The sequence below is a fragment of the Mycotypha africana genome, assembly GCF_025528875.1.
Source record: "Mycotypha africana strain NRRL 2978 chromosome Unknown BDF20scaffold_9, whole genome shotgun sequence".
NCBI classification, from domain to species: domain Eukaryota; kingdom Fungi; phylum Mucoromycota; class Mucoromycetes; order Mucorales; family Mycotyphaceae; genus Mycotypha; species Mycotypha africana.
In genome coordinates this window covers 1,458,937-1,474,213 of record NW_026515733.1, presented here as the reverse complement: position 1 = coordinate 1,474,213, position 15,277 = coordinate 1,458,937, and the positions used below count along the sequence as shown (strand labels likewise).

General features: G+C 39.5%; 5 protein-coding genes across 5 annotated transcripts; 3 read left to right on the top strand and 2 right to left on the bottom strand.

Moving 5' to 3' along the window:
• The first annotated feature begins 113 nt into the window (after positions 1-113).
• On the top strand, positions 114-994 carry BDF20DRAFT_887764 (uncharacterized protein). The gene has a single exon (XM_053082042.1). The coding sequence runs from the start codon at positions 230-232 to the stop codon at positions 977-979; it is 750 nt and encodes a 249-aa protein (XP_052933755.1). The 5' UTR covers positions 114-229; the 3' UTR covers positions 980-994.
• A 241-nt stretch (positions 995-1,235) lies between these two features.
• BDF20DRAFT_915729 (uncharacterized protein) lies at positions 1,236-1,865 on the top strand (the record flags this gene model as incomplete). Its single annotated transcript, XM_053084358.1, has 1 exon — positions 1,236-1,865. The coding sequence occupies one exon, from the start codon at positions 1,236-1,238 to the stop codon at positions 1,863-1,865; it is 630 nt and encodes a 209-aa protein (XP_052933754.1).
• A 2,409-nt stretch (positions 1,866-4,274) lies between these two features.
• Positions 4,275-4,872, top strand: BDF20DRAFT_887762 (uncharacterized protein). The gene has a single exon (XM_053082041.1). It carries the CDS (start codon positions 4,322-4,324, stop codon positions 4,613-4,615), a length of 294 nt encoding a protein of 97 aa, XP_052933753.1. The 5' UTR covers positions 4,275-4,321; the 3' UTR covers positions 4,616-4,872.
• A 1,101-nt stretch (positions 4,873-5,973) lies between these two features.
• Positions 5,974-6,638, bottom strand: BDF20DRAFT_838251 (uncharacterized protein; the record flags this gene model as incomplete). Its single annotated transcript, XM_053079140.1, has 3 exons — positions 5,974-6,208; positions 6,286-6,407; positions 6,510-6,638. The coding sequence occupies 3 exons, from the start codon at positions 6,636-6,638 to the stop codon at positions 5,974-5,976; spliced, it is 486 nt and encodes a 161-aa protein (XP_052933752.1).
• Positions 6,639-6,937: 299 nt separating this feature from the next.
• Positions 6,938-7,917, bottom strand: BDF20DRAFT_907480 (protein-L-isoaspartate O-methyltransferase; the record flags this gene model as incomplete). Its single annotated transcript, XM_053083388.1, has 7 exons — positions 6,938-6,985; positions 7,040-7,136; positions 7,196-7,431; positions 7,504-7,556; positions 7,627-7,685; positions 7,764-7,838; positions 7,901-7,917. 7 exons carry the CDS (start codon positions 7,915-7,917, stop codon positions 6,938-6,940), a joined length of 585 nt encoding a protein of 194 aa, XP_052933751.1.
• Between the last annotated feature and the right edge of the window lie 7,360 nt (positions 7,918-15,277).

The following is a 15,277-nucleotide window of genomic DNA, read 5'->3' as shown; positions in this document are numbered from 1 at the left end:
GTATTCTTTATGAAACACATCCTATCTTCCTTCATTAATTTTTATATGCAATAATAAATAGCAGGCTTTGTAGGAAGAAACCGCTATCTTTTATCTCATATAATTTCCCCATTGACACATATTACGCGATACATTAAGTGTCACTTTTTTAAAAATTAAATATCTGAATATATTTATTGTGCTTAACAGAAGCCTCGCATAATTGACGAGGCTGATTACTATCACATTAATGAGAAGTTTTAATGGTTACTCTCAACGAAACAACACAATGAACATTTTAGGTAATGTCGTTGAGAATAGTAAAAGAAGTCCATATAATAATTTTAGAAACGAGGATGAAGAAGCCGAGGAGGACGTAGCGGCAGTTGATGGCAATAGCAGAATCAATGATCCTTCTGGAATTATACAGATTGACGATGGTTTTATTGGCTTCGATATGAATGACAATTACGGTGAAAATTACAGCGAGACTGACCATGCCACGTTAAATATCTTAGACAAAAACGATGTTAATTCCTACTCCGTTCTTTCTCTGAAGGAAATGTCACTTCGGCACGTTGTATTAAAAGCTTCTAGAAAAGATGGACTGCAGCAGCATATCAGTCATTATTATTTGACGAGCATTTTCCTTTTACCGGAACATATACAACTTGATATGCAGCAGAAAGTTAGGTTTTGCCCTCAATGTCAAGGGCCGTTTATTTATGAGTGGAGAAGCACTGTCCAGTTTAGGACCGTACAGGGGTATCCTTCGCCTCCCCATCAAGTTCGATTCTGTGGTTCGAAGTGTATGAAGAAATATAGTATGCTTCTCGAACAGAAATATTTGGCGGCTCAAAGCAACGTTACGCTTCCCAATACACACGAAAATCCTACAATACCTGAGCCTGGTTCATTTGATTGGATCATGATGGCTGTAAGCGCAGCGTCAGCACAAGAAGAGGGTGCTAATACTTTTTCGGCTGATATATCAGAGTGATTAAAATGTAAGAATAAAGTTTACCTGGAAAAGCTATATCTTTTGTATGCAATGATTTTTGTCTTTTACCTTATTGGCTGAACTCAGTTCGGTATTATGTCAAGTTGAAGAAATCGTTAAATCATTCGGGTTGAGGTCATTATCAACCTCATAACAGATTTCTTTATAAAGGGAGCCAGGGAAAACATGATAAGAGCGTATTTCATTACTTTCTTACAATATATTACATACCTTTCCTCCCCCAACTCTCTGAAAAATGGCAAATATTAGTAAAGCAGCAAGTAAATTTGGTGCCACCGTTGGCTTAACTGGCGCACCCGTCTTTACTCAATCAAAAAATATCATTGATTTAATTGTGGATGACCATAAATATGCCAAGTCATTGTATGAAAAATTCAAGACTACTCCCAACGTAAATGAAAAAATCGACATTCGCAACACCTTAGTGAAAACATTAGTTCAGCACGACGAGTGCGAGCAGCTTTTGGTGTATCCTTTATTGAGAGAAAAAGTAGGCGGTCCCGAAGGTGAAGAGCAATACAGACGAAGCTTGCAAGAGCACCAAGAACTACGCCACTTGATGTATGCGGTTAAATACACTGATTTGAAGGCCAATCCTAAAGAATTTCATTCCAAGATAACCGCCGCCATGGATTACTTGTTCCATCATATTGAGCAAGAAGAAAACGAAGTATTACCATTATTGAGGAAGCATGTATCTGAAGAGGAATTAAAGAAAGTGGGCGCTTCTTTCAATGCCCATAAGCCTACTGCTGCTACGAGACCTCATCCAAATGCTCCCGCGCAAGGCTTCCCAGCTGCTGTCGCTAACGTGCTTACCAAGCCAATCGACAAAGCTAGAGACCTATTGGAAGGAGTGCAATAAAATGCATTTTTGGCCGCATTCAGATTTAAAATATATTGATAGTGTTTGTTATTGTATATAGCCATTTTTTTTCTATTATTCTATTTGTATATGAAGTAACTGAAGAATGATTTTCATTTTTGATGTCGAAGCCCTTGCTTTCATTGGCAACAGATCGTTTCGCTTAGTGTATTATTGTGGTTTTACAGTTCAGAAATTAGCTTTGCTTTTGTTTAAATAAAAAAAAGTCCACAACAAATTTAGCCATAATTCCGCTAATTTACAATAGACATGACTACTTCTACAGTTGCACTACCTAAACCATCAACAACATTTTCTTTATCTTCTTCATCCACATCCTCTTCACGTCCCGGCGAACCAAAAAACCGAAAACGAAACCTCGTCTCCCATCTAAAAAGTGCTACAGGCGAGAAGAGCAATAAGAGTGCATCGAAAAAGGATATTGATTAAATCTTTTCTGATGAAGAGGAAGGACAAATTGATAATTCACTATTACTTGTACGTAGAATCATTAATAAGGAAAGGAGCTTATCGCCGGGACTTACCCATGAAGAAAGGATGGTACTGCAGCTTGAAGCCATTATGCGGTTCGGAATTTGGAGAAAGCGATAAGCTTGATTCTGTAACAGAAGATAACCGCCCGTGAAGCGTCGACGTTTACCTCAATCAAGATGACAACAGCCAATGAAACCAGTTGATGTTCCGAAAGATGAAAGTGGTAATTACATACTGCCAATTGAGCTTGGCAGATTAAAGTTGCTATCTCTAGGAGAGATTATACCCGAAGAAGGCTTTTTTAATCAAAACTATATATTCCCTGTGGGGTACGCCATACAAAGGTAATAAGGGAGGCATATACTACCATAGTTTATTTTCAGAGCTTGTCTGTAGTAACTAATTGTTCGCTCATGTTTAGAACTCATAAAAGCATGGTTCACGAAGACGAATATATCATATCTCATTGATCTGTCTCGAAATCGGTCTCTAGTTCATATACTCTATCAGTATATTATGACATGACAAACACATACATATAAATGACTGTTAACTTTTTGGCTTACAAGTGGTTTGTTGTTCTCATCCTTGTCAATCGAACAGGTATACACTGTGAAATGTATTGCGATTAGTGCGTGAAAGGCACAAACAAAAAATCAAAGAAATGCTGTAATACTTACATATGAGGTGTAGTGTCAAAAGTTAGAGTTGAGTGTATTTATAGAACTGAAAGGATAAAATAATTGTAAGAAAGGATCGCCTTGTCACAATACCAACTTTATCCTTTGTGAGAGAGCATCAAAGGGATGGTTTAATTAGTACATATAGTAGATTAGAGATGCATAGTGTATAATAAATATTCGTTCAATTCATAACCATTTAGACATAATGTTAGCCTCTCTCCCAGGAATGTCCAAATTGTGTTTCATGCTTATTAGCCAAGGAGTCGGCTATCTATGAGTGTCTGATTGTATAAATAAATTGAGCTGTATAAACGCATCGAGCGAGAAGAGGAGCAAAGCTGACGTGTGGGTGCACTAGAATTGAAAGCCAAGAAATTGTTTTAATAACTAACTCAATCATCAGATAGCCCTCTAAATGTCAGAAGACGTAACAACTGCATTGTACATCTACAGTTATGTTTAAGGACGAAGCAGACACTCATTACGTCGAAACACTGTTACATGAACCAAATAATAACATCATGATTAAATGTTTTAGTTGGCTAGAATTTGTGATAGATCTATGACCATTGTCCTTGAAGCGGCATAATCAGTTTTTACACGTGTGTGAACCAAATTCCATCATATGTTAATGAAGATGTCTCAAATATTTCTCTCTCATTTAGTCACCATGGACCACTTTTCTTACATCTTTGCGTAAATTCAAAATGGCTATATTTCGGTTTCAAGTTCATTTTTGAGATCTAGGGTAAACATCGAACATCCGCGCCGCAAATTAGTAAAATGGATCATTGTTTGAAGAATAAATTTTTAGTACCTCTACAACCTATCTGGGGTGTCATTTGAGCACTGTGTAGGGAAACCTTCATTTATCAACTGCAATTTCTTTGACTTGCAGCAAATCACTGCGAACTATAGAAGCAGGACAAGTCTTCCTAGAGACAAAACATGGCCCTTAGTGCAGAGGGATGAAACTGATAATAAAATTACTATATTACTCAATACAAAAAACGTGATCTTTCTTCGCTTCCTTTTTGTCTCAATCTCGCGCAAAGAATCATGATAGTTGTCTGGAAGCAATAAAGTGAATTCTGATCCTACTTCCAGCTTATAGCTTTTCCAAGATAAGATACCATTAAATGGAACAAATGAATCAAGAGCTGTTTGAGATCCATCTGTCTGCAATATATAAATAAGCCATTTTGTTTTTTCGAACAACTGTATCTGCAAGGCAATTGATTAATTTTCAAGACGTTTAAATCCTACACATAATAGAAGATGCTTGCTTCCCGCATAATATCTATCTTTGTTGTTCTCACTGTGCTGACTACAATGGTTATGGCTAAGAAACACAAGAGCAAGCACAAGAGCAAGCACATGACCAAACACAAGAAAAAAATTTTCACCACTTCCTTTCCAGTCAAAAACAATGATGTCCATGCTCACTACCGAACAAAAACCCTTCCTGCTAGCATCTTCCCTACATTTTACAACTACGAAATTATGGATTCAAATCCTTTAAAAGATGGTCAAGTCTACCTTAGCGCACAAGATGCCGGATATAAGGTGTAAAATGTATATTAAGCTTCATAACATACTCCTTTCTGGAGATATTCCCCAGCTATTCCATCCGTCTTCTAAACTCATATACTCTAAAATTATCAATTCATACGCTGTAAAATTTTTGCTTAATCCTTACATACGTGTATCTTTCGCCTAATCTTCTACCATTTAGAGGTTTTATTTTTCCCAATAAAACACGTCCGTTTTGTAACTTAATTCACATGCTTAATTTCAGCTTAAAAATTATGAAACAAACAATTTTCTTTTCGGATTGATTGATCTGCGCAAACAAGAATATCTAAACACAGCCACTGTTTTAAATGTAGACGCAAAATAACGTAATATGAACACATGTCAATAAGCACTCTTCAAACAGTATCCTAACTTTTTTTTCATTTTCTGCCCTAAAATTTCAAATAGGGTAGGTACGAGTTGATAATACTGAGAGGTGAGTTAATCAAACTGGAAAAAAAGAGTACTCCCGAGAATATATATAAAAAGCTGATTTATCAGACTCTCTAACACTTTTTGTATTCTTTGTTGCATAAATAGTCCATTTGGTTTTTGGGTGGTAAACAAAGGAAGCCAAGTAATGACTAAAACTTGATCTTGTCTGAACATATGCTTATGCTGGCTATCATACATTATGTTTTAGTGTCATGGCTCGCCTCTTATTGTTCTAACTCATGGTTTCTTCTGCTGGCCTCGTTGCTCGAACTCGCTACTACCAGATGTATATGCTGTACCTTTCCTAATCAGAAACGGTACATGCGCTCACAACCGATGGCTGTAATACCTTTTGGGTAAGAAATATAAAGAAATGAACAAGACTGCCAAAAGCCCTCAATAACACTACTCTTTCTGTCAAATGTGTCAATAGTATAACCCAATAGAAGTATTTTCACTCTTGGAGAACAATATTCTTATATGGGCGTTTTCATAGATATAACAAGAGAATGCTTTGAGAAGTATACAGTGAACAACTGTCGTGAGGAAGTTCAGATAAAGAAAAGCTGAGGGAGAACAATGAGAGATAAAAGAAAATATGTCTGCCTGGCTTGCAATTTTTATGAGACACCCTATTACCTTTGAAAATTTTTTTTATAAAAGAGCAGTTGCATACAGTGCTTCCATGACAAAAGAGACGAGATTTTATTGTTTGTGATTCATGCTACCGAAAATACTTCAAAAGGGTTCTCTAGTTGACTAAAGGACGGTATAGCAGTACTAATGAAGAGCATGAATGCTCAAATTCCCAACCTGCAGTTGGCGCAGTTCTATTTAGCTCTTTTTCTGTTGACCGAACCCGACACTTCTATCACTGAGGGCATTTTACTACCAATGCAAATTTCAGAGATGTCCTGTATCTACAGATATCTTGATTGAATGTCCTTAAGCGTAGATAAAACTTTTTCCTCAAGATTTTGCACAAATGTCTTGGGAGCAACATAATTCTCGTTATCTTCTATTCCATTATCACGGAAATACTCTACACTGAAGATATGCTGGACTCCCACTTTATCAATTTCATCAAATAACGCTTTTAATTCTTTAACGGCTTCCTCATGTTTCACCATTTGTTCATAGAAAAGTACCTGACAGCTGAGAAAGAAGTTTTGTTAAATTTCGTTGTAAGGTACATAACGAAACTGTTCCTTTTTGAGTATATTTATAATTACCTAACAAGACCACGAAGTCTTCCGATTTCCTTGCCAATAGAGAAACCTTCGAGATAGCCGGTATCAAATCCTCTTTGCATGTTCACTTCTTTCCCTTCCACAATGCCTTCTTTATAGCCAATCTATTAAGAGATGAAACAGCAAAATTCGGCACATTTAGTATTTAACTTCACAGGCAATAAGATCTAACAGATTAGCACAGGCGATGTCAAAACTCACTGTACGTTGCCGTGATCTTCCTGTATCTTTTCCCACTCCTTCTCAGCTAATCTTCTATCATACGTAGTTTGATCTTCATCATCATCAGTAGTTCCCCAAACGTCGTCAATAGCGGTATATTCTGTGTTGGTCATAATTTAAGGATAAAAAGCTTGAAAATAATTCCTTCTCATGATTTGTTTCTCTACTCAATCTTTTTAAGTGACCGATTTTTAGACAGCAGCATTTCGGTTGGCAAGCATAAGCAACAAGGTGAATGATAGAAGAGGGTCACTTTCCATAAGGAAGTCAATTCTTCAAATCAATTGAATACAAACAATAAGCAAAAGACAACCCAATGATAGTCATGAACATGTATTTTAACAATAACGATAAAAATATACAATTTATTCATTAACTATCAAAAACTATCGACAAAACAGAACTACTTCCATTAATATAAACGTGCTTTTTGTGTGGAAGCATCGGTTAAGAGAACATACTATGTCACTCAGTTAGCACACATGAAAAACATAGAGCACTTATATCAGCTTACCTGAACGCCTAACCATTTTTTCTCCGATACTTTTCCATCCTTATCCTTATCGTAGATCACGATTGCTTGATCTGTAGTTCCAACTGGAATGAATAATCTATTTTAAAGCTGTTTAGCACAATTAGATCATACTCCTTGCCCAAAATAGTAACGAACCTCCCAGGTGAATTAAGTTGATCTATTAAGGCATCGGGCTTTGATGGAGCAGCAGCCCCAACGTGTATGCAATCATACGGACCTTCAGACTTGTAGCCCAAACGGCCGTCTCCTTCGATTAGCTTTAATAATCCATTATCAATCCATTCAGAATGGCTTTTTCGGCAATTACGAATTGATGCTTCCACTAACTCTTTTATATGCTCGACTCCAACAACCTTGCCTCTCTCACCAACCTTTTGAAAATTAGGTTATGGATTAACAGACTTCATCATGCTGCCGATCATAAAAAAAGTAAATGAACTAACCATATGAGCCATGCATGCTGATAGATAGCCAGATCCGGAACCGATATCAAGGGCTATAAAAAATTGCTCCTTCAGAAAAGATCGTCCGATATCAGGGTTTATTGCTTTAAACCGTTGGCATACCTTTCATGCCTGGTCTTAGGTATGGTTCCAACATCTCTAAAGCGTAGCCATGCATATGCCTATACAAGTGAACAGTTTTAGTCATGTTTTTTTGGCTTAATTCCTTCCTTAACTTTCATTTTCATTCTGCAGCATACGGAGCGGAAATAGTAGCGCCATATCCGATCGATTCAGGGTTATCAATAAAAGCATTTCTAGGGCAGAAATCCTTTCTAAAATATGGAATAATAGGTTAGAATTATCATCTATATGCCAGTATGACTTCAGAGCGCACCTGTTCACTGCCTCCATTGCCTGAACAACTCGTGAGTTGCTGATGATCTCATTTTTCAACAAATTTGCAACCAAATCTTTATTTGTTTTTGCTATAAAACAAAATAGCTTGTTATACACCCATTTTATGGTACATGAAAATAACTGAGTAGTATATTTTACCAGAACAAAACCAAGCCATAGTAATAAATATGTCTACATGAAACAAGAAGGATTTACTTGGTTATCGAATCTTTTAAAATGAAATTCTGCTGACTTTATATTGCTTTCGTAGCATTACCTTGGGGAAATTAAAGATCCGTAGAATGTAATGTTGGATCCTTGTTTAAACAGATTTCAATCAAAATAGTAATCGATTTTGGGGTTACCTGTGCCTGTTAATCGATGTTTAGTTACTTATTCTAATGCTTTTAGATTCTTAATATGTAGACAATATTTCGTCCGTTTAAGTTCATAATTGTGTTGAAGCTTTCTTGAATAATCTCGTTTTGTCGCATACCTGATAAGTAGGAACCTATGCGGAAAGCTCTTATCTAACAGGATTGTGGATTACTCTCCCTTTTCGAGTATAACTTGAATCGAGGTATACACTGTTATCAGAAAAGGGTAAGGGTGTTAGGGGACATAGTAGGGCGACAATCGGTTCTCATTCGATAGTCCTTCTGCTTCTTTTCCAATGAAGTCCTTTTCAACCATATTTTTTTTTTAGATTTATGCCGGATTTTTTAAGATGCATAATTTTGCTTTGCTAGATTTCAGTATTTGGCAAAACAGGACAGCATTTCATGTAGACGCCAGATATATTAGTTGAAATGCTTCTGTTATATTAGAATCTGCGCAAGTAGAATACCTCAGTTATTGAACACATTTGTTGAATTACGTGATGATCTTTCTACCTCCATTTGGTGCACCTAACGAACAATGTTCAAAAATATTACGTTTAAAGAGAGGTTTTTATTGACAAAATATTTTCTTTAAAACCCAGTGGGCACAATGTTATATAAAATTGCCCGGGGCAGATCCTACTGTTTATAAAGTATCTAAAAAGCCCTTCAAGATCAAGGGTAAAAACGAGTTTATCACAAGGTTGAGTGATTATGAGGAGACATCCATTGGAGCAGTAAAGATCCTAGAGCAACACCCAAGGGTGGGGGTTCTTTGACGTGGAATAGATAGTCTAGCTCATATAGTATGTAGCAGAGGATCGGCCATTGGTGTTCCCATTGACGTTTTATCATAGGTTGTCTTGGCGGGTGGTTAGGTAGCTGATTTAGATGATACGAAAGGGGATCTTCTATTTGCTGTGGTTGCTGCAAACGCGAGTGCATATGCAGGCATTGGATCGAGTGTGTCTTTGTTAACAATGCTGAAGGGTGCCGGATGCAGTAGGTGGTGTTACCACTAGGTAACCAACCAAGTCGCCAACGAAGACATCGACTTCTTTCTTCTCTTGTCATTGGGAGCCATAGTATGGGATCTAAACTTACTGTTGGGCGGCAGACGGATATAAGCTTAGAGTTTGTTGGGGCGCTTTGCATTGCTTGTAGGGATTCTGTGCGAAAGTCTCTCAGGGACTGTTTAAGATTTTTCTGATCCATTGTCTGGGCGTTTTCCTTGGTTCTTTGCCAGAGAGGTGTACGAGATAGCTGAATCCAGATAGAGGAGCTATTTGGTTGTTGTACATATGGCAGCAGTAGGGACAGTAGGGCATCATCTGGGAGTGTTTGTGATCGTAACAGGAATTTAGCCTGGAGAGTGTAGGCTCTTTCTCGCATTGAGGGTAAGTTGGCTAAGTGACGCATTATATTGACAGAGGATCGAATTGACCCACCAAATATCCTGCGAATGCATTTGTTCTGTACGTTTTCCAGTTTCATATGATTTGTCCTGTTCAGTTTGCTTATCGCCAATCCGTATTCCAGTTGAGGGCGGACCAGATGAGCGTAGAACCTGAGAGATAGTAGCTTACTAAAGCCGTTAGGGTTGACTCCAATCGACGATAAGGTGTTCATAGTAGCCAGGGCTTTGGTTGTGTTGATATGTATGAGCTCTTGAGTGTCCAGGTAACCACCGGGCTTGAAAGGAACTCCCAGATATGGGAAGGAATTGTTGCTTTGTAGTGTGGATCCATAAAGGAGATATTCCATCGTTGGTTGATCAGAAGAAGCCAGTATTACACACTTATCAGGGTTCCATCGGTAACCACGGGAGTAACTATGCTGTTCACATTTTTGAAGTAGGGATTGCATTTGGGATTCTTCGGCAATCAAATTTCAAAAATATTACGTTTAAAGAAATCTTTTTATTACAATATTTAAAACCCAATGAGCACCAAAAATTGCCCGGGGCAGATCCTAAAGTTTCTATAGTATAAACTATATATTGCTAAAAACCCCTTTGGGAACAAGGGTAAAAAAGGAATTAATCAGTTGTTACTATGTGAGGGCTGGGTCAACCATTGTAATAGGGCGTAGCCTAGTGAGGGGTCTGGTGGAGGTGGATCCAATCCATGAAACAAATGGTCGAGTTCATAAAGAATGTGGCAAATGACCGGCCAACGGACGGTCCATGATTGGCGAGTGACAGCTGATCGAGGGGGGCGAGTGGGAAGTTGGTTCAATAGATTAGACAATGGATCTAGAATTGATATTGGCATCATCAAACGTGGATGCATCTGTAAGCACTGTATAGCATGTTGTTTTGTCATGATGGTGGTGGGATGGTGGAAGCAGAAGTTGGAATAACCACCAGGTAGCCATCCAAGACGCCATCGGATGCAGCGGCTACGCTCTTCGCTAGTCATCGGAAGCCAGAGTATAGGGTCTAAGCTGATGGATGTCCGACACGCAGAGAGTAACTTTGAGTTCTGGTGTGATTGTTGCAGTTCATATAGGGTTTCTGTTCGAAACTCACGAATGCATTTGTTAAGGACTTTACGATCAATAGACTGTTGTTGTTGAGCTCGGTTCCAAATAGGAGAGCGGCTTAGACGAAAATAGGTTGATTTGCTGGAGGGATCTTGGATGTAGGGGTGCAGTAAGGTTAGTAGAGCATCATTTGGTAAGTGGTGAGAACGAAGTATGTGTTTAGCCTGGAGAATCGCACAGCGTTCTTTCATGGATGGTAGATCAGCCATGTGGAGCATTACTTTTACGGATGAACGGGACGAACCACCAAAGATCCTTCGAATACAGGTATTTTGGGCCTTCTCTAGTCTGAGGATGCTAGCAGAGGTGAAAGGACATATAGCTGCACCATACTCTAGTTGAGGCCGGATCATTTGAGCATAAAATCGAAGAGCCAAGAGTTTCTCAAAACCATGGTTATTTAAGCCAATAGAGCTGAGGATATTCATCGTAGCCAATGCTTTCGTGGTATTGATACGGATTAGTTCGTTGGGATCCACATAGCCACCCAGGCGGAAAGGAACACCAAGGTAGGGAAATGAGTTAACTGACTTTAAGGGGGATTCATAAAGGCTATAGGTCATAGGGTCATGGTGAGGATCGAGAATAACACATTTATCAGGGTGCCAGCGGTAACCAAGGGCGTAACTGTGATTTTCACATTGATGTAATAGATGTTGTAGGTGGTGTCGGTTTGCAATCAGTACCACATCATCAGCGTATAACAGGCAATTCAGCCGAGTGGCTAGTTCACAAGGAGTCAAAAATATTACAGTGTTTTTACTTCCGTACGAGACACTCTTGAATTTTTAGTGGATAATCTGAGTTTTATTTGGAGACGTTTCTAGGTAAACCAGGACACGAATTGAAATATCCTAATAGACAAAATCAGCCTTTCTTTCGTCTATTCAGTACATTTATTGAACTGACCAATCAGATTGCAGCATTTACAACCAACAACTACATTTCTACACTCAAGATCTCTAATCATCGATCAACCCATGACGATCGAATCACAAACCAAGCATGGGACTAACTGGTCAACCATCGTGGCCAAAGGTTTAAAAACCAAAGTACCCCTTCCTCGAAGTCAGTTTGATATTTCAGGAAAAAAAGAGTTGTACACTGTCGAAACTATTTTCGAAGAACCTGAGGTCGCTGAATACCTCCGTTCTCAGCGTATACAATCCATTGTACAGACTGCTCTCATGCCCGGAGCTGTTATATTTAGCTTACCTAGCAGATTGTTTGAACATCAATCTGAAGCTTTTAAATTAGTAATCGATCAGATTGGACCGGTCGTGGGCAATTACTTTAACCCGGTATCGCTCCGTGGCAACCGTACACGCGGGGATTTGGTTTTCTATACCCGTTTTAGAGACGCTCATTGTACTCGTGTCGCCATAGAGGAGGGTATAACGCACAACGGTGTGCAGTATAAGGCTTATCCTTACAAGGACAGGACTGAAGCCAATGATCATTGCCGTGTAACCATGACATTGCCCTACGGAGCAGAGTCTGATGAGCTGATTGACAAGCTCAAGGAGTCAATGTCCAATTATGGCCGGGTGCTTCAAATCAAGCAACGGTTGAATCATGGTTTCTTCGAAGGAGATATTTCTGTTTTGCTCGACTGTCAAGTAGCTGACGGGTCGCCGTCATATCAAGCCCTGCAGCGTATGCTGTATTTAGAAGCCTGGGACGTCACGGTCCCAGTTAGTTACAAAGGTGCAAAGCCCATCTGTTACTACTGCCGTAAAGAAGAGCATGTTAAAAAAGATTGCCCAACTTTACAAAAACTAGTCTGCTTCCGTTGTGGTGGTCATGGACACACTCAGCGTCGTTGCCGTGTCCCCGACGTAGAGCCCCTTTTAGCAGAACCTGCACCAAAAGAAACCTCGTTTACTGAGGATTTAGATGTCTATGAAGCTATTACATCACAACAGACATCTAAAGATGAGAACAACTCGCAGTCAACCATGGCATCGGATATTGATGAGATAAGGGATATCAATAATAGTGCTACTCAGCCAGTACATTTATCCGAGGATCAGGACGCACACATGCTTGATTACGGGGTAGAATCCCATTTGAGGTCAACCCCAGATATAGGAACAATTGCTCTTGATGCAGAGCAATCAAATAACACTGATATCCCGTGTTTAGGAACCCTGCACTCTAAATACGCTCCGATGTACGAACGCCTTACCATGGATGTCGACACTCCGCTTGTTCTTCCCAAGAAGATTTTGAAGCGTCCAACTGTGTCTACCACTGTCAAAGATAAGTCTTCCGATATAAATAGTGAGAAAGCTCAGTCGAGCTCCTCTGATACGATCGCCCGTAAGGGCCATGAGTAAAAACCATGTGCGTATTGCATCCTTAAATGCCCGTAGCATTTTCAAGGATGCAGATAAGAACAATCAACGAGTGTTCTTATCTTACCTCAAATCATCATCTCTTTCTTTGGATGTCTTATGTTTACAGGAAGTTTCCGCCTTTCACCTACAAGATCATCTCACGCAACAACAAAATAGCTACTTTCAATCTTATCTTTTTCCCAACTGCTCCGTATTATTCACTAAATATTCTGCCATTATCTGCTTAAACAAAAACCTCACACTGCAGGACGCTACCGTTTCACTTGATGAGCGGTGCATACGTGCATCAGTATATAATCAAACTCTACAACAAGTAGAATGCTCTATTACCAACATCTACGGCCCTGCACAATCCACCAACAGACTACCTTTTTTAGAACAATTTATGTCCTCACCATTCGCGTCTACGGGTCATGCAGAGTCACCTTCCATAATACTGGGAGATCTTAATTTAAGTCTGTTGAAGCTCGATGAGACCTGTGACGACCCTCGTTTTGTCTCCTGGCATCAATGGCTTTTAGAACATTTCGACAATTGCTTTTCGGCCGGTCAACCTACGTTTCACCGAGGCTCTCAAACCTCCACCATCGACTATATTTTTTGTAGCAAAAACCATCAGCCTCGAATATCCAACTGCCAACAGACATATTTACCCGCTTCATGGACAGACCACCAATTACTACAAATTGATCTACTTCCGGAAAGGCATGATATTGGCCCCGGATTTTGGCGCTTTAACACTTCTCTACTGCAGAATGATACTTTCGTAGCTTTGTTAACCGATGTCATTAACTCCTTTTTCGCCTCTGTTGAGTCGGTGGTGATCAAACTGCTCAACAAACGTGGGAAAGTCTGAAACGTGCCTTGAAAGATACCAGTGAAAGTTTCACTCGTGGCTTTCAAAAGCATAGACGTTACCGCCTCCAAAAGCTACAGCAGGAGCTTCAGCAATTGCTGTCTGCCGGATCCATCTCCAGTGATTTCCAAAACGACACACGCCAACAGGCGGTGATAAAACAGCTGAACGATGCCTTAGATAAGGAGGCCAAGGACGAAATGAACAAAGTTTTACTTCGTTCCGCTACCAGATGGCATGAGCAAGGAGAACGAAATACCAAGTATTTCTATAGGGTTATCAAATCACGTCAAATGCGGCAGACTATTCATCACCTAAGATGTAGCGTCAGTGGTAAACTATTGGAAACCACGCCCGAGATTTTACAAGAGGCCCACCGGTTCTATAGTCATTTATATGCCCCAGAGGACATTGATTTAGCAGCAGTGGACACTCTTTTAGCCAATATACCAGAAGATGTCATCTTAGAAGACCAGGCATCACATACTATGGGCGCTGATTTCACTACCGGAGAATTGCTAGATGTAGTGAATCATACTCCCAACCAAAAGAGTCCTGGCTTGGACGGTTTGCCTTTCGAACTTTACAAGTTTCTGATCTACAAATTCCCCAAGGCTAAACTTCTATTATTGACCGTTTTGAATGAGGCCTTACATGGTAATATTCCTTTGTCTTGGAAACAAACTAGGATGGTGTTGCTGTTTAAGAAGGGGGACCCTTCCTCCTTGAGTAATTGGCGACCATTGTCACTTATCAATTCCGATGCTAAACTCTTTACCAAACTTCTCGCGAATCGTTTTAATATGGCTCTTCCTCAGTTAATTAACCCATATCAGACAGGCTTTATGCCACATCGCTTGATTTCAGATAATGGATGGGTGAATATTACAATGATGGATAGTTTCCGCCGTAGTTCCGATCCCCATGCTTCCGAAGCTGTAGCCGTCCTGCTCGACCAGGAAAAGGCCTACGATCGGGTGCATCCTCAATATTTCAGACTGGTTTTGTCACGGTTCAACTTTCCTCCTCATCTTATCTCAGCTCTAATGTCCTTATTTTTCTCAACGGCCATCTCTGTTTCAATTAATGGTTTTCTGGGAAAGCCTTTATTACAAGAACGTGGACTGCGCCAAGGAGACCCCTTGTCGCCTCTGCTCTTCAATCTGATGTTCGAGCCATTTCTACGTACTATTTTGGCTTCTTCTCTTCAGGGAGTGTCACTGTCACCTTTCTCA